We start from the raw sequence: 21,624 nt of genomic DNA, 5'->3' as shown, positions 1-21,624 counted from the left end.
CACGATCTGTCCTTCCAGTGAGCGCTCAGGGCTGATTTCCTTCAGAATGGATTGGTTTGATCTTCTTGCATGGGACTCTCAAGAGTCTCCTCCAACACCATAATTCAAAAGCATCAATTCTTCGGCCATCAGCCTTCTTTATGGTTCAGCTCTCACTTCCATACATCACTACTGGGAAAACCATGGCTTTAACTATGCGGACCTTTGTTGGCAAGGTGATGTCTCTGAGAACCGCTAGAGAACACTATAGAATTCAGTTACCAACCAATCAAATTTAAACCCATAGCAATGCCTACAAGCACTTTCAATTTCAGTGAACTCCATTGCTGTACTCAACAGGGACGCCATGCCACGGTGGACGAGCTTGCGGCTTCAGCCTACCATGCAGTGGAGCTGGATCAGCAGTACAACGGGGAGCCTGTGCAGGTGCGGCTGAACATGGGCAAAGAGCCGCGCCACTTCTTGGCCATCTTCAAAGGCAAGCTTGTCTTCTTTGAGGTATGGAGGAGGATTAAGGAGCACCATGGAAAACCACAAACTGAATTCCCCAGGCGTCAGCAGTGGCGTAGCGTGGGGGGTGCAGGGGTGGCCGTCCGCACCGGGCGCAACATCTGGGGGGGGGCGCGCTCGCACTCGCAGCTCTCTGCCCCTACCTGGCTCACCCTCTCTCTCTCACTGCAGTGCTGGCTGTGCGAATCTGATCCGAGCCGCCGGGTCGCCGCCCACTGTGGAGGGGAGGGTGCCAGGCGTGCGGTGTGGTGCGGAGAGAGAGCGAGGGACTATCTGGGGGAGGGACAGTGCAGCGGGGGGGCGCGCAAATTACTTGCCTTGCCCCGGGTTAGGGGGCGCAAATTACTTGCCTTGCCCCGGGTGCTGACAACCCACGCTACGCCACTGGGCGTCAGGCCTGTTACAGCTAAGCGTGTTGCTGCAGCTTAGAAGCAAGGATCCCGGGACCCTCCAGATATTGTTGGGACTTCACATCCCATAATCCTGAGCCCAATGGTTGGGGGTGATGGGACCTGTAGGGCCACACGTTCCCCATCCCTGCTGTACCTGCTCAAGGCCATTGTGAGTCACAGCCAGATTCTCCCTGAACACAAACTCTTTGCCCTTCTGGTATATTCTGAGGGGCAAAAGTCAGGAGCGAAGGAGGAGACCAGAATCCAGGTTCCCTGACGTCTTAGTGGAACAGTCTGTCCTTGGGTCTTATTCTTGTCGCTTACAGCAGCCAAGATGGGAAGGGCATAGAGTGACACCACAGTTCATTCCTTGTTGGAGCTTCCCTTCTTTGAATGAATATGGAAGCTTGTCTCTGTCATCCCTGCTGTAAGAAAAGGGAAGAGGGAGGCAGGGAGTCCTAGATACTCGAGAAATCCAAATGCCAAATCAGGCACCAGGTTTGGCTTTTCGTGTTTTTCCCTTTCTCCTGCCTTTCCTTTAAAAAGGAAAAAAAATAAGAGAGGTTATAGTCCTCATTGTGCAAGCAATCTCTTCTGAAAGTTGAAAAAAACAAATGGGAACTGGATTTCAATGCCTTTGGAATAGGGATTCACACGATCTCACAATTTGGCAGTCCTGACTTTCCTGCCCTTCATCTGCTGCTGTCTCTGTTTTTCCTTGTCCTTACCTGATTGGCAAAATATTCCAAATTCTAGTGTTCCAGCCACTCTGGCTGACCAATTTTTTTTTTTTACTCTGCTCTGTGTGATTTAAAAAAATATATAATTGCACACCTGGATAAGGATCAGCTCACAATTTTTTTTTGCAGTTGGCACCGATTGCGGTAGCTACCCTCTCGTTGGGATCATATGGTCCAGACATTCATTTAATGAGTACCTGGAACTAGGCTTTTAGTGGGGTAGCATCTATGCTTCGAGATATTCTTCACCTCAAAGTTGGATGGTGCCAGCAATTTGTTCTTAAGCCTTTTTTAAAAAAATCCAACCAGGCATTTTCAGGACAGTATTGCTGAATATTGTTCTTATTGGTTTTACAGGTTTTACAGATAGTAACCAAATCATGGGTTAGAAAGGCATTTCATTTCCTCCACAAACTGGGAATTAGGACTAAATATGTCACCAGCTGGTATCTGCAGAATCAGTGATGAAGAATCCCATTTATACAAATGAAATCCTTTGATCCAGGCAGGTGTCAGATGTAGCAGAAGATTAAATACTTGTTCTGAGGCTTCCCTGCTAATGATGAATTTATCAATATTCAGAAGTGCGTGGAAAAGGTATCTGAACTCCCAATAGTCTAGTGAGTCTGCCTCCAGAAATATTTGTGCACTTATTTAATAGGATGAGAAAGAGGAAGTGTTTCAATAGGTGTCGGTCAAAGGCAGTGCTTTTTTCTAAGAAAAAAATGTTTAGGGGTACTCTCATTTTCCTACTCATATTGAAATACTGCCCCTCTAGGAGGTCAAACATAGATTCACAATATGTTTAGGAGTATGCCTGCCCCCAGAAAAAAAAAAAGCCCTGGTCACAGGTATTAATCTCAGGGTTGGTTTCGCCTTTGCCTTAAGTATTTAACTCAAGTCCCATCTAGAAGCTTCTCATTGAAAATACTTGTCTGTTGCACAGTTGAGAACTGATAATCCCAGACCTTTGCCCCTCCAGCTTCTTTCCTAGTAGATGTGCATTTTGTAAATTTTCACCTGCATAGCCAGTGCGGCCATCAGGGTAGGACTCTGGGGTAGGAGACCAGAGGCCCAGTCAGGAGAATGAAGAGGAGGCTCCCCACATGCAGCAGCGAGCGAAGGAATAAATATTATCATCTTATCCTGGGAAAGCAACCTAAGGCCTGTGGGCCGGATGCAGCCCAATCGCCTTCTCAATCCGGCCAGCGTGTTTTTACATGAGTAGAATGTGTCCTTTTATTTAAAATGCATCTCTGGGTTATTTGTGGGGCATAGGAATTTGTTCATTTATTTTTCCCCCAAAATATAGTCTGGCCCACCACATGGTCTGAGGGACGGTGGACCAGCCCATGGCTGCAAAAGGTTGCTGACCCCAATCTAATTCATCACCACTGCTGTAAGGCCATTAAGGTTACTTAGGTGAACTGTTCCATTGCTCCAGTCGTGTTGTTAGGTTAGCAGCGATGTCGGTTTGTTGTTCTGCCCTTCCCTCACTTGGTCTTTAGGGCGGGACATCCAGGAAAGGCAGGAGCGAAGCGGAACCACCAGTGCGGCTCTTCCAGATCCGTGGAACGGACAGCTCCAACACGAAGGCGGTAGAAGTGCCCTCTGTAGCTGCCTCTCTCAACTCCAACGATGTCTTCTTGCTGAAGACCGAGACGGACCATTACTTGTGGTATGGCAAGGTGAGGCTAGGAAAGGTGGCTCGGAGCAGGGATGAGGGCAACGTCAACAGGAGGGCGGGGGGGGGGAATCCAGAACCCCACCATCCTTTGCTTTTCAAACAGGCCGCCACAGGGGCATCCCGCCAGAAAGGTTTTTACATGGACAGGTGGGTGTCGGAATTAAGAAAAGAAAAATTGGTGAGACCAAATGTCTGGTATAGAATTTGGACTCCTTGCAGTGGCGAGGGAACCTCCAACTTTCATTAAAAACAGCAGAGTAGTCCCAATTCTCTGTCTTTCATGGTTGTGAAAGATAACTTGGAAATGTGTGACTTATTATTATTAATAATAATAATACCCCACCCATCTGGGTTTCCCCAGGCGATCTGGGTGACTCCCAACAGAATATTAAAAACACAATAAAACATCAATCATTAAAAACTTCTGTAAATAGGGGAGTCTTCAGATGTCTTCTAAAAGTCAGATAGTTGTTTATTTCCTTGACATCTGATGGGAGGGCATTCCACAGGGCGGGTGCCACCACCAAGAAGGCCCTCTCCCTGGTTCCCTGTAACTTCGCTTCTTGCAGTGAGGAAACCGCCAGAAGGCCCTCGGAGCTGGACCTCAGTGTCCGAGCTGAACGATGGGGGTGGAGACACTCCTTCAGGTATACTGGGCCAAGGCCATTTAGGGCTTTAAAAGTCAGCACCAACACTTTGAATTGTGCTCTGAAACATACTAACGTAGGAATAAATTTCGAAAGCATTTCAGCTATGGTATGCTATTCAGATTTTGGCACACAGTGAGTAGCAGCTTAAAATTAAATAGAGAAAGGAAGTCACAAGCCCCCGTGACTGTAGAGGGCACTTTGAGAAAGTGCACATGGCCAGGAACACAGAACTAGGATTATCACGGAGCAGAGTGTAGCAGTTGCCTAGGGCAGCAAATTCCAGAGGAAGAGCACCCTACCTATATCTCAGAGGTGATAGAGCACACATTTTGCATGCACAAGGTCCCAGATTCAATCTGCTGCAACTCCAGGTGGGTTTACAAAAGACTCCTGTCTAAAACCAGCTGCACTGGCTCCCAGTGGAGTACAGGATCAGGTTTAAGGTGCTGGTTTTAAGCTTTAAAGCCCTATACGGCCTAGGACCCTCGTACCTACGGGACCGCCTCTCCTGGTATGTCCCACAGAGGAACTTACAGAGAAAAAACATCTTGGAGGTCCCAGGCCACAGGGAGATTAGGCTGGCTTCGACCAAAGCCATGGCCTTTTCGGCCGTGGCCCCAATCTGGTGGAACGCTCTGTCACAAGAGACTAGGGCCCTGCGGGACTTGACATCTTTCCGCAGGGCCTGCAAGACAGAGCTGTTCCACCAGACCTTTGGCCAGGGCATAGCCTGACTCCCTCCTTTGGCAATCTTCACAGAACTCTAGCCCAATGGTTGCTATCAATTTGATTTGAATTAATTTTATAATGAAATGGTTTTAGAATGTTGTATTATTTTATTGTTGTTAGCCGCCCTGAGCCCGGCTTCAGCTGGGGAGGGCGGGATATAAATAAAAATTATTATTATTATTATTACCCCTGGAGAGCCACTGTCATCCAGTTTAGGATAGCCAATACAGAGCTAGATGGACCAGGGGGCTGACTCTGCATAAGGAAACTTCTTCTATTCCTAGAACATCTCCCTGCAGTGGCTGCATTTGCATTTATGAGGACAAGCCGTAGCAACTCTTGGGCTACAATAGAAACATCTCACTTGGAAGCTTTTGCTTCCACTTTAGATTTAAATGCTGCTTTGCGTGATGTCACAACCCAGGCAAACCAGGGTTAATCTTAACTATGGTTTGTCAAAACCAGTCAATGGCTTGCTACAGCTTGTTCTTATCATGCTAAACCAGGGTTTAGTGTTATGTGCAAACACAGCCCCTTTTTATGGAAGGGGGCAAGATTGTTGACTTCTAGCTCCAAGTGCAGAAGTACATAAGGCCTGTACTGCCCAGATAGCTCAGGGGGAAATGTTTGGTGTCTTGTCAAGTAGTAGACCAGTATGAAGTAAGCAGCACATAAGCGGCACACAAAACACTACCAAACCATTCTACATTCTAAATCTTATATTAATAATCCAAACACTGAGAGAACAAGGTACAAGATCTACTACAGAAGCCACAAACAGAAAACTCATTCAAATTGTGTCCTAAAGGAAGATTCGGTCTTTAAAGTTCCTTTAGCCAGGCTCCTGTAGATATCAACGAAGATAAGTTTGATCAAACGAAGTGTCAGCGATGTTACGCACCAGAGTTAGACAGGGTGCTGGCGTTGGTCACCTGTTTCGCCCATGAAGAGTCTCGGACTTCTTCAGTAAATTCTCTCTCACGGTTTTGATATATTTCTAAACATTCAGGTCCATATGTTACATTTCTTCTTGGCTTAAGCTACAATATTTAATTTCTTTCTTCAGGAAATTCTCCCTCAAGATTTTGGTGCATTTACATACATTCAACTTCATATGCGAAGTTCTTTCTTGACTTACCGTATTTTTCGCTCTATAAGACGCACCAGACCACAAGACGCACCTAGTTTTTGGAGGAGGAAAACAAGGAAAAAAATATTCTGAAACTCAGAAGCCAGAACAGCAAGAGGGATTGCTGCGCAGTGAAAGCAGCAATCCCTCTTGCTGTTCTGGCTTCTGGGATAGCTGCACAGCCTGCATTCGCTCCATAAGACGCACACACATTTCCCCTTACTTTTTAGGAGGGAAAAAGTGAGTCTTATAGAGCAAAAAATACGGTAAGCATTTATTCATTGTACTTCCCATGGTGTCTTGTCAAGGCATGACTGCAGGCGTCCCCTTACACCAAAATCTTTCAAGATTGTTGCGTAGCCCACCTAGATGTGGGTCAGCAAGCTGCCCTTCCACTTCCACCGCCTTAGCTCTGTGGGTTTTCATTCCAGGGTTCCAGTGGCGATGAACGGGAAATGGCCAAGGAGCTGGCCACCACCCTCTGCAACGGGATTCAGGAGATGGTAGCAGAAGGGCAGGAGCCCCCCGACTTTTGGGAGCTGCTTGGAGGCAAAGCCCCCTATGCAAGTGAGAAAAGGTATTTGCGCCCTGTCCCTAAACTCTGGTACTTGCTTGTGTATCTGGGTGCTTCTAGGCAGGGGGCTTAAATATTGCAAGCAGGTTGGTGGAAGAAGATTGGAAGAAATTTAAAGATTATTTACAGAAACAATGTAAAATTAATGAATGATGGAATGATGTTGGATTGAGGTTAAGGGTTTTTTAGCAATAATGTTTGAAAGACTAGGAAAAATGGAATGTTAATAGAGGGAAAGGTAAAGTTAAAATATTAAGATCAAAATTAAGATACAGTGGTGCCTCGCAAGACGAAAAGAATCCGTTCCGCGAGTCTCTTCGTCTAGCGTTTTTTTCGTCTTGCGAAGCAACCCGATTAGCGGATTACCGCTATTAGCGGTTTAGCGGCTATTAGCGGCTATTAAAGGCTTAAGGGATTAGCGGATTAGCTGCTAAAAGGCTATTAGCAGCTTAGTGCCTTAGAAAAAGGGGGTGGGGAGCGGAAAAAAATCGCAGGAACTCGCAAGACATTTTCGTCTTGCAAAGCAAGCCCATAGGAAATTCGTTTTGCGAAGCACCTCCAAAACGGAAAACCCTTTCGTCTAGCGGGTTTTCCATCTTGCGAGGCATTCGTCTTGCGGGGCACCACTGTAAAGGTAAAGAGGGAAAGGATTTGCTGAACAAACAACTGAACTGGAATACAAAGGGGGGAGGTGTGGGGAAGTCCGAGAAACAAGCAAATGTAAGATATGTTCTGAAAGATGGAATTGTTTTTAATTGTTATTTTTTTGTATGTTTTCTGGTATTGTTTTGCTTTTCCCTTTTTCTGTTTGTTTTTCTTTGTTCTTTTGTGGAAATCTTAATAAAATATTATTAAAAATAAATAAATTAATATTGCAAGCAGGTGTTCGGATATCACAAATATTACTTACCAGATTCCCCCCAGTAAGGGTGAATCTGGATTAAATGGGGCAGGGGGAGGATATGGGTTGGTATTTTGATACTAATGATATCAAAGGGATACTGTGAGAAACCCGCATGCATTGATCCCATAATAAACACCCACCTGGAAGCACCCTCTGTCCCCAACATCAGCGTCCCAGAATCGTAGGGTTAGAAGGGACCCCCAAAGCGTCATCTAGCAAAATTTCCTGCAATGCAGTAATCACAGATGAAGAATTATCTAGAGAGGTGGACTCAACTAGCGACTACTTCCAAGAGCTTTTCAACGACCCAGGCTTTAAATATACAATATGTTTTTATTAGGCTTTTTAAAAACAAGCAAAACACTATTGGGTTGTGATTATTTTTATTGCTATTATTTTTTTATTACAATGCTGAAATACTTGTGCATCATAAAGTTTGTGCATTGATTGTTAAAGGCAGACGTAAGTCACCTTGGCAATATGCTATGTTGAAGGGCAGCAGAGAAGCAAGTAGAATTAAAATAATAAATAAAGGGATTTATAATCTTGGTCCACATCTCCACATCCTTATAAGCACATTGGAAGTGAGACCCACAAAGGACTTTCTCAAACAGTCTCTGTCTTACAGGCTGCAGGAGGAGGTCCCTGACCACCCTCCACGGCTCTTTGAATGCTCCAACAAGACCGGATGCTTTGTAGCCATCGAGATCACAGACTTTACCCAAGATGACCTCAGTGAAAGTGATGTGATGATGCTGGATACCTGGGACCAGGTGAGACTGGGGCAGGGGAGTCTGAAGTACCGTCCTGAATTTCTTAGCCTCTCTCATTCTATGGTGGCTGTGTGATTTAAAGTCCCTGGCTACTTCCTTTCACTCTGTTTGAGTGTTAAGGAGCACAAGGCAGCCTCCTGAAGGTATGATTACTCTGCGGAGCAGGGAGTGTGGAGCATTGGAGGCTTGCAGTACCTTAAAAATATTGTAGTTTGGAAAGGCTTAAAAAGGTAAAGGACCCCTGACAATTAAGTCCAGTCGCGAACGACTCTGGGGTTGCGGTGCTCATCTCGCTTTTTGGCTGAGGAAGCCGACGTTTGTCCGCAGACAGTTTTTCCAGGTCATGTGGCCAGCATGACTAAGCTGCTTCTGGCGAAACCAGAGCAGTGAATGGAAAAGCAGTTTACCTCCCCCGCCGGAACAGTACCTATTTATCTATTTGCACTTTTTGGCGTGCTTTTGAACTGCTAGGTTGGCAGGAGCTGGGACTGAGCAGCGGGAGCTCACCCCGTCACGGGGATTCAAACTGCTGACCTTCTGATCAGCAAGCCCTAGGCTCAGTGGTTTAGACCACAGCGCCACCCACTTAGCAAAAGGCAAAGGCAGTAAGCTTGGTTCTAAGGCAGAATAAATGAGCTCCAAAATACCCCCCCCCCCACACACACAAAAGAGCGTATTAAGAGCTGTTTGACAGTGGAATTTGCTGCCAAGGAGTGTGGTGGAGTCTCCTTCTTTGGAGGTCTTTAAGCAGAGGCTTGACAACCATATGTCAGGAGTGCTCTGATGGTGTTTCCTGCTTGGCAGGGGGTTGGACTCGATGGCCCTTGTGGTCTCTTCCAACTCTATGTTTCTATGATTCTAGAACTAGCAAAGGAACTATAGAAATGCAAAAATAGCTTCATGAAGGATGTCTGCTGATGGTTATAAGCCACAATAGCCAGGACTGGTCCTTTTCCCTTAGTGCCACTGATAATATGGAGAGAGAAAATAGAATGCTGCTCATATATATATATATATATATATATATATATATTTGCTTTCGTAGATTTTCACGGGTACAGGAATGCAGGTTTTGGTGTCCTCGGGTGTCTTCCCGTGTAAAAGTTGGGGTGTCTAGGCGACGTTTCGACGAGGTCTCACTCGTCATCTTCAGGCTGGTGCTTTCGGCTTCTTGTTACTGGAACAGAGCAGGATCTCAGTGTTTGAGTTCCTATAAATACTGTTGAGGAGGTGTGGTGTATAGCCTCCAATGTTCTGGGCAGAGAGGAGGTTCCCAGGCTAGTGTGCCTTTTCTTCTTTTGTTCCTTAATTACTTGAGGGATATCTTGAGTGATTTCTTGAGTGATTTCCTGAATCCCACTTAGGTGGGTCATTAGGTGTGGATTAGTTGCTAAAGCCTTCGTGTCTTGAACTCTTGAACTTTGTGAAGAGTTTTTTGTGAGAAGATGGCTGTGCTGCACTTGGTTGTGCTCTGGCTTGGCTTCGTGTATAGGGGCGAGCTGTGGTTTTGTGGCCTGTGCCAGCCAGATCTGTGTAGGGATTGCAGGGGGGTGCAGCATCCGGAGGTGCCACCCTGGTTTGGCTACTGGATGGTGTCTGTAATTTATCTGTGGAGAGGGTCTGGGTTTGGGTCTGGTGTGGTTGATTGGTGATGGCGTTCTGTGTGCCTCTGGATCTGGTGTCAGATTTTGTGGGGAGGGCTAATTTCCAGATGTCTGGCAAGCGGGATGTGTCGTCACGCTTGTTCATGTTGTGAGGGTGTTTCTCTATCTCGATGGCTTCCATGATTATTCTCTTGTGGTGATGTTCCATGTTAAAGAGCAATTTGGATCTCTCTTCACACAAGTGCCCATTAATGAAGCCTTGACAGCCATTCAAAACAAATACAATCCCCCCGAATACATCTTGGACCTGACCAACCACTGCCTAACCAACACGTACTTCATCCACAATGGACAAAGATACAAACAGATAGAAGGAGCACCTATGGGATCACCCCTCTCACCGGTCATCGCTAACCTGTACATGGAACACTTTGAAACCAATGCTTTAGACAAGTCAGAACACAAACCCAAACTTTGGCTCAGATATGTTGACGACACCTTTGTAATTTGGCCACACGGGAAGGAAAAACTGGATAGCTTCCTCACACATCTCAACAGCCTACACCCCAAAATACAATTCACTATGGAAATAGAAGCCAACAACCAACTTCCCTTCCTTGACGTCCTAATCTACAAAAAACCTGATGGCTCCCTAGGACACACTATCTACCGGAAAAAAACACACACCAACCGCTACTTACATGCACAATCACACCACCACCCTGCACAAATAAACTCCGTAGCCAAGACTCTCATCTCCAGAACCAAACGCCTGGCTGACGAAGACCACTTGACAACTGAGTTACAGAATCTCTCAAATGTGTTAATTGCCAATGGATACCAGCAAAACAGGGTTACGAAGCTAATCCAAAAAGAAACACCCCCCAAAAACCAAGACACAGAAGAAAACAATGGCATAGCCCTCCTTCCTTATATCAAGGGCACTACAGATAAAATTAGCAAAATCCTCCATAAACACAATATCAAAACAGCCTTTTGCACCAACCAAAAAATAGCCAATATCCTCAGAAACCCCAAGGATAAAATTCAGTTGGAAAACCAAGGGGTCTATGAAATACCCTGCAAAGTCTGCCCAGCCACGTACATTGGACAAACAAACAGACGAATAAATGCACGGATCGCAGAACACAAGAATGCCGTCAAAAAAGAAGAAAAAACTTCCTCTCTTTTCCAACACATGAAAGAAACAGGACACGAAATTAATTTTGCAGATTCCAAATTGCTCTTTAACATGGAACATCACCACAAGAGAATAATCATGGAAGCCATCGAGATAGAGAAACACCCTCACAACATGAACAAGCGTGACGACACATCCCGCTTGCCAGACATCTGGAAATTAGCCCTCCCCACAAAATCTGACACCAGATCCAGAGGCACACAGAACGCCATCACCAATCAACCACACCAGACCCAAACCCAGACCCTCTCCACAGATAAATTACAGACACCATCCAGTAGCCAAACCAGGGTGGCACCTCCGGATGCTGCACCCCCCTGCAATCCCTACACAGATCTGGCTGGCACAGGCCACAAAACCACAGCTCGCCCCTATACACGAAGCCAAGCCAGAGCACAACCAAGTGCAGCACAGCCATCTTCTCAGAAAAACTCTTCACAAAGTTCAAGAGTTCAAGACACGAAGGCTTTAGCAACTAATCCACACCTAATGACCCACCTAAGTGGGATTCAGGAAATCACTCAAGAAATCACTCAAGATATCCCTCAAGTAATTAAGGAACAAAAGAAGAAAAGGCACACTAGCCTGGGAACCTCCTCTCTGCCCAGAACATTGGAGGCTATACACCACACCTCCTCAACAGTATTTATAGGAACTCAAACACTGAGATCCTGCTCTGTTCCAGTAACAAGAAGCCGAAAGCACCAGCCTGAAGATGACGAGTGAGACCTCGTCGAAACGTCGCCTAGACACCCCAACTTTTACACGGGAAGACACCCGAGGACACCAAAACCTGCATATATATATATATATATATATAATATATATATTATATTATATTATATTATAGTATATTATATTATATTATATTTTACACATAGAAAAAGAAAAAGAAAAGTACAAAAATAAAAAGAAAAACAGATAAAAACAGTTCCATTTTCATAATATTTCTTACATTTGCTTGTTTCCCAGACTTCCCCTCCCCTCCCCTCCCCTCTCTGTATTCCCAATCAAATATTTATTCAGCAAATCCCTTCCCTCTGTCTTATCTTTATCTTTATCTTAATATGTTATATTTTTAATTCTTCATTTTTAACCTTCGAATTTTCCATACTCCTTCACCACATTATTGCTAATAACCCCTTAACCTCCATCCGACGTCCTTCTAACATTCATTAATTTTATAATATTTCTGTAAATAGTCCTTAAATTTCTTCCAATCTTCCTCCACCGTCTCTTCTCCCTGGTCTCTGATTCTGCCAGTCATTTCCGCCAGTTCCATATACTCCATCAACTTCATCTACCATTCTTCCCGGGTGGGTAATTCTTGTGTCTTCCAATACTTTGCGATAAGTATTCTTGCTGCTGTTGTAGCATACATAAAGAAAGTTCTATCCTTCTTTAGCACCAAATGGCCGACCATGCCCAGGAGAAAGGCCTCTGGTTTCTTCGGGAAGGTGTATTTAAACACCTTTTTCATTTCATTATAGATCATTTCCCAGAAGGTCTTAATCCTTGGGCACGTCCACCAAAGGTGAAAGAATGTAATATAGAATGCATCTCCTGACCCACTTGCTTTGCTCCCCTTCAGCATCTAACTGCCCCACTGTTAGGAGTTCTGGGTTTGGAGGAGCCTTTGGACTGCCACAGTCTGTGGATAATGCCACTATATAGTTTAGTCACTTAACTTACCTGCCTATCGGGATGGAATCAGGAGTTTCCGCCATTTGCCTTGGTTTAGCTTCCTTACTGGTGTGCCGAACTATGGTCAAAACCAAACTAATGTTTCCCTAGTTTTCTCCCAGGGCAGCTGTATACTACAAGCAATGGGTGACCTTAGACCAGGGGTAGGCAACCTAAGGCCCGGGGGCCAGATGCGACCCAATCGCCTTCTCAATCCGCCCCGCAGATGGTCCAGCATGTTTTTACATGAGTAGAATTTGTCCTTTTATTTAAAATGCATCTCTGAGTTATTTGTGGGGTCTGTCTGGTGTTTTTACATGAGTAGAATGTGTGCTTTAATTTAAAATGCATCTCTGGGTTATTTGTGGGGCATAGGAATTCGTTCATTTATTTATTTTTTAATGATTTTATTGTTATCATTCACTTTAACACACCAAACAGAAAAGAAAACAAATTTCCATCACCACCAAACAAAAAAGAAAGGAATCAACTAAGAGTCTTCAGACCATAAAATAAAAATGTTTTTTTTTCTGTCAACCAGACTTCCTGTCTATTCATTATTACAGATTCTATATTATTTGTTCACTGCCATTACACAGCTAGTTTTGTTCAAGTTTAATAACCCTTGGTCCATTCATAGGTTTTACACCATTCTTAAAACTGCTACTGAAATTATTCGAATGGCCCCCCACAAGGTCTGAGGGACAGTGGATCGGCCCCCTGCTGAAAAAGTTTGCTGACCCCTGCCTTAGACTAAATCTAGACCTCTGAATGGGGGCAGAGCTTAGTTCCTGTGTGCTCCTTTTATCTACAGTACTATGATCAGGACAGATATCGTGTTGTCCTGCACACACGCATCAACCTTTGCTGATAAATCACTACAGTCTGGTTTCAGAAAAGCTTCCTAGTTCTGACTCCAGGGGTGGCTGTCATTGGACTCTAATTCCCATCTGTCCCAGCCAGAAGGGCCAATGGTCAACTGTCAAGAGTTGTGGCCCAACAACATCTTAGAATCATAGAAGCATAGAGTTGGAAGAGACCACAAGGGCCATCGAGTCCAACCCCCTGCCAAGCAGGAAACACCATCAGAGCACTCCTGACATACGGTTGTCAAGCCTCTGCTTAAAGACCTCCAAAGAAGGAGACTCCACCACACTCCTTGGCAGCAAATTCCACTGTCGAACAGCTCTTACTGTCAGGAAGTTCTTCCTAATGTTTAGGTGGAATCTTCTTTCTTGTAGTTTGGATCCATTGCTCCGTGTCCGCTTCTCTGGAGCAGCAGAAAACAACCTTTCTCCCTCCTCTATGTGACATCCTTTTATATATTTGAACATGGCTACCATATCACCCCTTAACCTCCTCTTCTCCAGGCTAAACATGCCCAGCTCCCTTAGCCAAGAATCTGGAAAATCGCAGGTTCCCCCGCTCTAATGCTCTCTGTTGCTCGAATGAGCAACTTCTGAATCATTGCTCTTCTCTTTCCCCAGATTTTCCTATGGATTGGCAAAGAAGCCAACGAGACAGAGAGGAAGGAGGCATTGACAATGGCTCAGGAATACCTGCAGACCCACCCCAGCGGGAGGGAGACCGACACCCCCATCCTCATAATCAAGCAAGGTTTTGAGCCACCCAACTTCACAGGCTGGTTCCTGGCTTGGGACCCATATCGGTGGAGTGTAAGTGGAATCCATGCCTGAACCAAATCGCTTTTGTTTTCTAGAGATCTGGGGGTGATTTGTACCACGAGTGGAATTCAACAAATGAGTTTTGTCAGCGGAGGCCTGTGCAACAACATCCACTTGCACAATAGGGCTTCTTCCCCCCCCCCCAAAAAAAATGCACCCCCTGAAATGGGCTCTGAGGCAGTCAGGAGAACCCCCAGAACAGTGTCTGGAAACCGAAAGGCTTGCGGTGACAGAATTGACAGTGTGATGTTGAATTTCACCCCATGTGCCAAATTGAGTGTGGCACATCCACTTTTTGAAATAAATAAAACAGATATAAGTTGGGTCATTTGCTGAAACAAATACTGACAAATATTTGAAATCTGTAGGTATGTCCAGTTTTGTCAATTAAGTTTTTGAATGTGGAATTTCTCATATAAATTTTGATTGTGAAATTTTACTGTAACATTCAAAATCCAAGTGCTTTGCAAGCTACTTTGGGGGATCGTTTTGTTGTTTTGATTTTGGCAGGCATTCAGTTTGTACACTGTTGATTATCAGATACATCTGAACCACTGGGATACTGCGTGTCAGCTAAACCTCATGCATAACACCCAGTGGCGTAGCGTGGGTTGTCAGCACCCGGGGCAAGGCAAGTAATTTGCGCCCCCTAACCCGTGGATTTTAGCACTCGATTTTAGCACGCCTGGCACCCCCCCTCCACAGTGGGCGGCGACCCGGCGGCTCCGATCAGCTTCGCACAGCCAGCACTGCAGTGAGAGTGAGTGAGCGAGCCAGGTAGGGGCAGAGAGCTGCGAGTGCGAGCGTCCCCCCCCCCAGATGTTGCGCCCGGTGCGGCCGGCCCCCCCTGCACCCCCCACGCTACGCCACTGATAACACCCTGAGCTCCTTTGAGAATATCCAGGCTATAGATGTGGAAGATCAATGCATTGACTGCAGTCTTAACCATGCCTACTCTGACTTAAGTTCTACTGAATTTGTGATAAGGACTTTGGTCTTGTGCAAGCGGGTCATCTTAGTTCTCCATGTTTTTCCAAAGACTGGTTGCAATTCGATTCAAAACAGGTCTCAGGGAGAAATGCTTCGGAGTAAAACCCTGTTTCTAGCACAGGAAGGTGCTATGGTGCCATAACCCTCTTATAGATAAGTGGTTTTTTTGAACCCTTTCAGGAAGGAAAGACATATGAGCAGCTGAAGAAGGAACTGGGAGATGCCAACAACATTGTCAGAATCACAGCTGTAAGTTGACGCTTTGGTTTCCCCAGTGAGAAACGAGGTCAGTGGCTAAGTAGGGGGAGAAATCTGGGTGCATAAGAAGCTAGAAAACTACCAGATCATGTTGTTTGTCCAATCTAACCCTGCATTATCTATTTCATGGGTAGGAAATCATGAAGAAAAAGTGGGTGGGGCAACAGACACCTACCTTTCCACAGCAGACAACATCCCAGCTGTGAAAAAGTCAGAGACTTCAATTCTGCACATGAACCTTCTATCTAGGCAAACAGGTTGCAGCCAGCTAAGTTCTATCTAGGTTGCAGCCAGCTAAGTTTTACTTAGAGTAGACCCACCGAACTTAATGTGCCCAAGTTAGCCATCTTGGTTAATTTCAATGGAACTACTCCGGGTAAGACTAGCACTGGCTACAACTAGCGTCTCAGGAAGAGAGTATTTCACATTATCTGTTGGTTAGGAAACAAAAATTATTACCTGGGAATTTCGGCATGAGTTCTCTGTTGGACACAGTCAAAACTGAGCTAAGGTTCTGCCTTCTCCTACTGCACCTCCAGCAACATTGTACGAAAACCCATCCCTGCGGCCTTTATTTACTTTTGGTACCCTGGTGGCTTTCCAAAGTAGTGTGCCGTGACCAGAGGATGAGAAATTTATTAAATAATTGAAGGGTTCTCCCAAGTTCAATATTCCCACCCACAGAGGACCCTGCCCACTGTGTGTCTGCAAGATTCACTACTCCTTCCATTCATTCTCCCCTCAAATCCAGAGAGAAACAGCCAAGGTACTCATCATCTCCCGTGCAGTGAATCTCACAAAAACACAGGAGGTGGATTTCTCTGGGGTCAAATAAGTTCCTAGTTTTAAAAGTGCTTTCAGTTTTGCTTCCTCATAAGCATAGCATTTATTTATTAATGCCTCTATTTATTTATTAAATTTCTGTATATAAGAAGCCTGTACAGTCGTACCTTGGCTCCCAAAGGCCTTGCGAGTCGAACGTTTTGGCTCCCAAACCTGGAAGTGAGTGTTCCAGTCTGCAAACCTTCTTTGGAACCTGAACGCCCGACGCTGCTTCTGATTGGCTGCAGAAGCTTCCTGCAGCCAATTGGAAGCCGCGCCTTGATTTCCAAACGTTTTGGAAGTTGAACGGACTTCCGGAATGGATTTCGTTTGCCTTCTGAGGTACCACTGTATAGGGTCTGCTTCTACAGATGGCCTTTTAAAAACCTGCCCCTTTTCTGCTCAGGATCTGAATGGCGCATCGCTCACTCCAAAGCCTGGGACCTTCAACAGCAGCAACTGCCCTACCTACCCTCTAGAGGTCCTGCTGTCCAGCCAGGATGAGCTACCAGAAGATGTGGATCCTGCTAAGAAGGAGGCGAGTTGTTTATTTGTTTCCTTGCATTTATATCCCAGTTTTCTTCCATCATAGGGGCGCGGGTGGCGCTGTGATCTAAACCACAGAGCCTAGGGCTTGCTGATCAAAAGGTCGGCAGTTCAAATCCCCGCGATGGGGAGAGCTCCCGTTGCTCGGTCCCTGCTCCTGCCAAGTTAGCAGTTCGAAAGCACGTCAAAGTGCAAGTAGATCAATAGGTACCGCTCCGGTGGGAAGGTAAACGGCGTTTCCGTGCGCTGCTCTGGTTCGCCACATGACCCGGAAGCTGTCTGTGGACAAACGCCGGCTCCCTCGGCCAATAAAGCAAGATGAGCGCCGCAACCCCAGTTGTCCGTGACTGGACCTAATGGTCAGGGGTCCCTTTACCTTTACCTTTCTTCCATCATGCAACTCAAGATGGCATTCCTGTGGGTTGCTAGGCTTTCACCCATCTAGACTCTTTAGCCCAGGGGTCTGCAACCTTTAAGACAAAAAGAGCCACTTGGAAAAAAAACTGGGAGCCGCAAAACTCATCATTATAAAAACAACTTTTTTGTCACTTTTTTATTATCTCTTTGTTTGACCCCTCAGAATTACTCCTCCTCATAGAAATAAACGTTAAATTAACAATTTACCTTTTTTTGTGTGTGTGTTCTTCACTCCCCTTCAAAACAGTGACCAGCATACATGCCCCCTTTCAATGCAGTGACCAGCGTACATGCCCCTTACAATGTGGCGGGCGGGCAGGAAGGCGACGTCGGGATGGTGCGTGACTAACGCACGCACCGCCCCCATGTGACGTCACAGCCAGTACAGCGCCTGCCACAGTGGGGAGTGTCGGGGCGCACAATGCGCCTCCTCCCCTCACTAGTATCCGCTCCGGAGCCGCAGCAAAGGTGTAAGAGAGCCACATGCGGCTCCGGAGCCGCAGGTTGCAGACCCCTGCTTTAGCCTCAAGCTCCTTCAGTCCCTAGCATGGCATGAGGTCTGTTCTGCAGTACTTAAGCAGCAAGGCACATGCTTGAGCATGTAGGGATACCCCCTGCTGCTGCTCCTTCCTTTCTTCCCTGGTGTTGTTTTTAAAAGGAAGTGGCTGCCAAGCAGCAACAGTGTGAGCAAATATGCCTGTCCTCCTTCCTGGAGCCTTCCAACAGAAAAAAAACCCAGAGCACTAAAAGTCTACGATCCACAGGTTGGGAAACAGTGCTGGGAATAGCAGACTGGAAATTTCATTCATACATGCATCCCGCTAGGGCTACCAATGATTGTACCATACAAACCTACATTTTGGAATTGGGGGCAGAATTCATTGTCTTAAGCTTTAAAAGGTAAGTTCCTAGAGGAATGGATGAAATTTAAAGACTATTTAGCTATACATGCTAAGATAATTTAAATAGAAATACTTGCAAGTACCAGATTAGCTTAGGATTTAAATATGTGAAGTTATAGAATAACATATCTAAAGTTAAAATGAAAAGAAAGAAAGAAAGATGTTAATTAAGTAAATTTTATGAGAAATTAGTTTTGGAAAACTGTTACAATGATATACACAGAAACTCAGCCAGGGGGATTCGAGGAAGTCACCTAACAATGTTAACAAAAGTGGAATTATTATAGTTAGGATTTATGTTTTGTTTGTTTGTTTATTTTTTATGTTATACATTTGGAAAATTAATAAAAATTTTGGGGGGGAAATAAAAAATAAAAGTAAGTTCCCAGTCCTCTTGGCTGCAGAGGCAGGCTTCAAATGACATGGGCTATACCTGGCGAAATCGCTGAAGGCTTGTAACGCGGCCAGACTCCAGTAGAACTGAAGTTAGACCCATTCTCACAAATAGAAGATGGAGAGGCAAACTTGTTTCTCAACTGTACTGCTTCAGACTGCAGATAGGGACTTGCAGGACTAAATGTGTCTTCATATAAAACGAAACAAAAAAATAAAACCCCCTTCGCACAGAAAACCAACATGTCAGGGGGAAGGAGCCTCCCTTTAGCCTTCTCCCTGATGGGCTATTTTCTTATGCCCGACTGTAACTCGGCCTGTTAAACCACTCCCTTCCATTTCCTGTGTTTAGTTTTAGATTGTAAGCTGGTTGGGGCAGGGGCCTATCGTTGTACTCCGTAAAATGACCATTCACATAAATCGCATGGTTAATAAATAATAAAACTCTATGTGTGGGAATAAGGTAAAGGTAAAGGTACCCCTGCCCGTACGGGCCAGTCTTGACAGACTCTAGGGTTGTGCGCCCATCTCACTCAAAGAGGCCAAGGGCCAGCGCTGTCCGAAGACACTTCCGGGTCACGTGGCCAGCGTGACATCGCTGCTCTGCCGAGCCAGAGCCGCACACGGAAACGCAGTTTACCTTCCCGCTAGTAAGCAGTCCCTATTTATCTACTTGCACCCAGGGGTGCTTTCGAACTGCTAGGTTGGCAGGCGCTGGGACCGAACAACCGGAGCGCACCCCGCCGCGGGGATTCGAACCGTCGACCTTTTGATCGGCAAGCCCTAGGCGCTGAGGCTTTTACCCACAGCGCCACCCGCGCTGGGAATATCTATAAGTAAATCTACCTCATTCATTTGCTAAAGAGGAGCGTTCAATCCCCTCACCCGAAACACCTGCAGTCTGATGTTCCACATTCAGAAGTAGGTTTTCCACCTCAGCTGATACCTGTGAAGACTACGGCCAAAAGCAATCCATCAGAATTAACTTACTTCCTTGGATTCTCTTGTGCTAACGTGACCTAGAGTGGATAGCTCAGTTGGTTAGACCATGGTGCTGATAACACTCAAGGTTGCAGGTTCGATCCCTGTATGGACCAGCTGCATATTCCTGCATTGCAGCGGGTTGGACTAGATGACCCTCAGGGTCCCTTCCAACTCTACAGGGCTATGATTCTGCCTCATTGTGTGCACTCACTGCTCAAATCCTATCTTGCCTTTACTCATCTAGTCACTGTGGTCTTTTCCCCCCCTCATCAACAGAATTTCCTGTCAGCGCAAGACTTCCTCCAAGTCTTTGGGATCCCCAGGGAAAAGTTTGCTGCTCTCCCTGCTTGGAAGCAACTCAACATGAAGAAAGAGAAGGGGCTTTTCTGAAGAATAAGCGTTTCTCGAGGTGGAAAAGACGACACCCGCACTCAATTCCTATCGATTTGGGGGCAGGACCCCCTAGCCAGAAGCAGCTGAGCCTGCGAAGGGAGCTGCGTTATGTATCACGTTTGTGCCTAAATTGCGCTTTGAAGGTTGGTTTCGTATCTTTTACTCAAGGCTGCTGCTGTCCAGGAACTTTAAAAAACAACAAAAACGGCTTCACCGTTGCAAGTCTACAGTGGTGAGAAAACCCAACTCAAATGAAGCAGGCAGAACTGAATTTCAGAAGATCCACAGGCAACAGCCGTCTCTGCTCTTGGCTATTGGCTGCGCTTGGTGCAAATTAAGTAGCCACGCTGTGGCAGTGAGAAATCCAAGCCACGCGATGGCTGGCTGTTTTGTGTGACTTGGGCCTTGTAGAGTGCATACCTATATTGCAAACATTAAAAGCCGGCTTCACTGTCCTTAATAACTCATTCCATCCTGCCTGTGACCTCAAGGAACGCTGGGACTTGTAGTTCTGCAATGATTGCTTACGGTCATGTGCAGAAAGCTCTAATTTTGGGGACCGGGTACGAGATTTAAGCACACTAACAGCTACTATATTGATGGGCTGCTTTGCCTTCCCCAACTCCAGCGCCACTGTGGTCTAGTCAACTACAGTGGTGCCTCGCAAGACGAAATTAATTCGTTCCGCGAGTTTTTTCGTTGTGCGAGTTTTTTCATCTTGCGAAGCACCACTGCATTTAAACACTAACAACGGCGGGGAGGGGGGAGAGAAGCAGGACAGCTGCCGCAGCCGGTACCTCAGACTCACCCGCGCGTTGTGGCCACCGCGCGACGCGGCTGCTGGAGGGCGGCAGGGCTCAGGAGCGCGACTCCGGCTGCAACGCTGGCTGCTGGCGGCAATGGCTCTCTGAGAGGAGCGTGCGAGGGCGGTGGGCAGCGGCGCGAGGCAGCCGGAAGGTCGGCCGTCAGCCGGAAGGTGGGAGGGAGCCGGAGGAGCGGGGAAGCGAGCGTGCATGTGTGCAGTGACCGTCGCCATGACATGAGAGGCAGGGCCGTTTTGTCTAGCGAAGCAAGCCCTTAGGAAAATCCGTCTTGCGAATCACCTCAGAAAACGAAAAAACCCTTTCGTCTAGCGAGTTTTTTGTCTTCCGAGGCATTCGTCTTGCGGGGTACCACTGTATTGGGGAATGTGCTGTGTCACTGATAGAGCCTAGCTTCCCACTGCAACTGCTGGTGAGAAAGAGGAGCTAAGAGGAAATATAATAACAATCCAGTATCAAGCAATGTGCCACTAGCACCCTCTCCACCTAGCCACACTGAAAGAGAGGGGCAGGCAACATGCAACCTCCAGATGTTGCTGGACAATTCCCATCATCCCTAGCCCATGGGGGCTGATGGGAGTTGGTCCAACATTTGGAGGGTACCTTGTTGGCTATCTCTGCTGTCACCAAACAGGACTTCTGAGCAGCTACTTCGTGCTTGGTGTTGAGCCAACCCAAGAGAGTTGAGAAGCACCAGTTTCCTTGCTTGGAGGTATTCATTCCTCTATTCCTTCCTGCCTAAGGGAGTTTGGAGTTTAACACAGCCAGTCCTCAGTTCTCTAGAGCCAAGCGATTCCTTGTTTCTGAAACACATCCTGCGAAACTACAATGGTACCT

General features: G+C 46.2%; 1 protein-coding gene across 2 annotated transcripts in view; it reads left to right on the top strand.

Moving 5' to 3' along the window:
- AVIL (advillin) overlaps nucleotides 1-20,429 on the top strand; it is a 55,081-nt gene extending 34,652 nt beyond the window's left edge. For both annotated transcript variants that reach the window (XM_083427420.1, XM_083427419.1), the window contains exons 13-20: nucleotides 340-498; nucleotides 3,151-3,330; nucleotides 6,269-6,414; nucleotides 7,944-8,088; nucleotides 14,064-14,252; nucleotides 15,432-15,500; nucleotides 16,738-16,869; nucleotides 19,850-20,429. In XM_083427420.1, coding sequence (XP_083283546.1) covers nucleotides 340-498; nucleotides 3,151-3,330; nucleotides 6,269-6,414; nucleotides 7,944-8,088; nucleotides 14,064-14,252; nucleotides 15,432-15,500; nucleotides 16,738-16,869; nucleotides 19,850-19,963 — 1,134 coding nt within the window. In that variant the 3' untranslated portion in view covers nucleotides 19,964-20,429. The remainder of the gene's footprint in view (nucleotides 1-339; nucleotides 499-3,150; nucleotides 3,331-6,268; nucleotides 6,415-7,943; nucleotides 8,089-14,063; nucleotides 14,253-15,431; nucleotides 15,501-16,737; nucleotides 16,870-19,849) is intronic.
- Nucleotides 20,430-21,624: the final 1,195 nt, after the last annotated feature.

Source organism: Podarcis tiliguerta, assembly GCF_965153285.1.
Source record: "Podarcis tiliguerta genome assembly, chromosome: 2".
NCBI lineage: Eukaryota > Metazoa > Chordata > Lepidosauria > Squamata > Lacertidae > Podarcis > Podarcis tiliguerta.
This window is presented reverse-complemented; position numbering and strand designations above follow the sequence as displayed.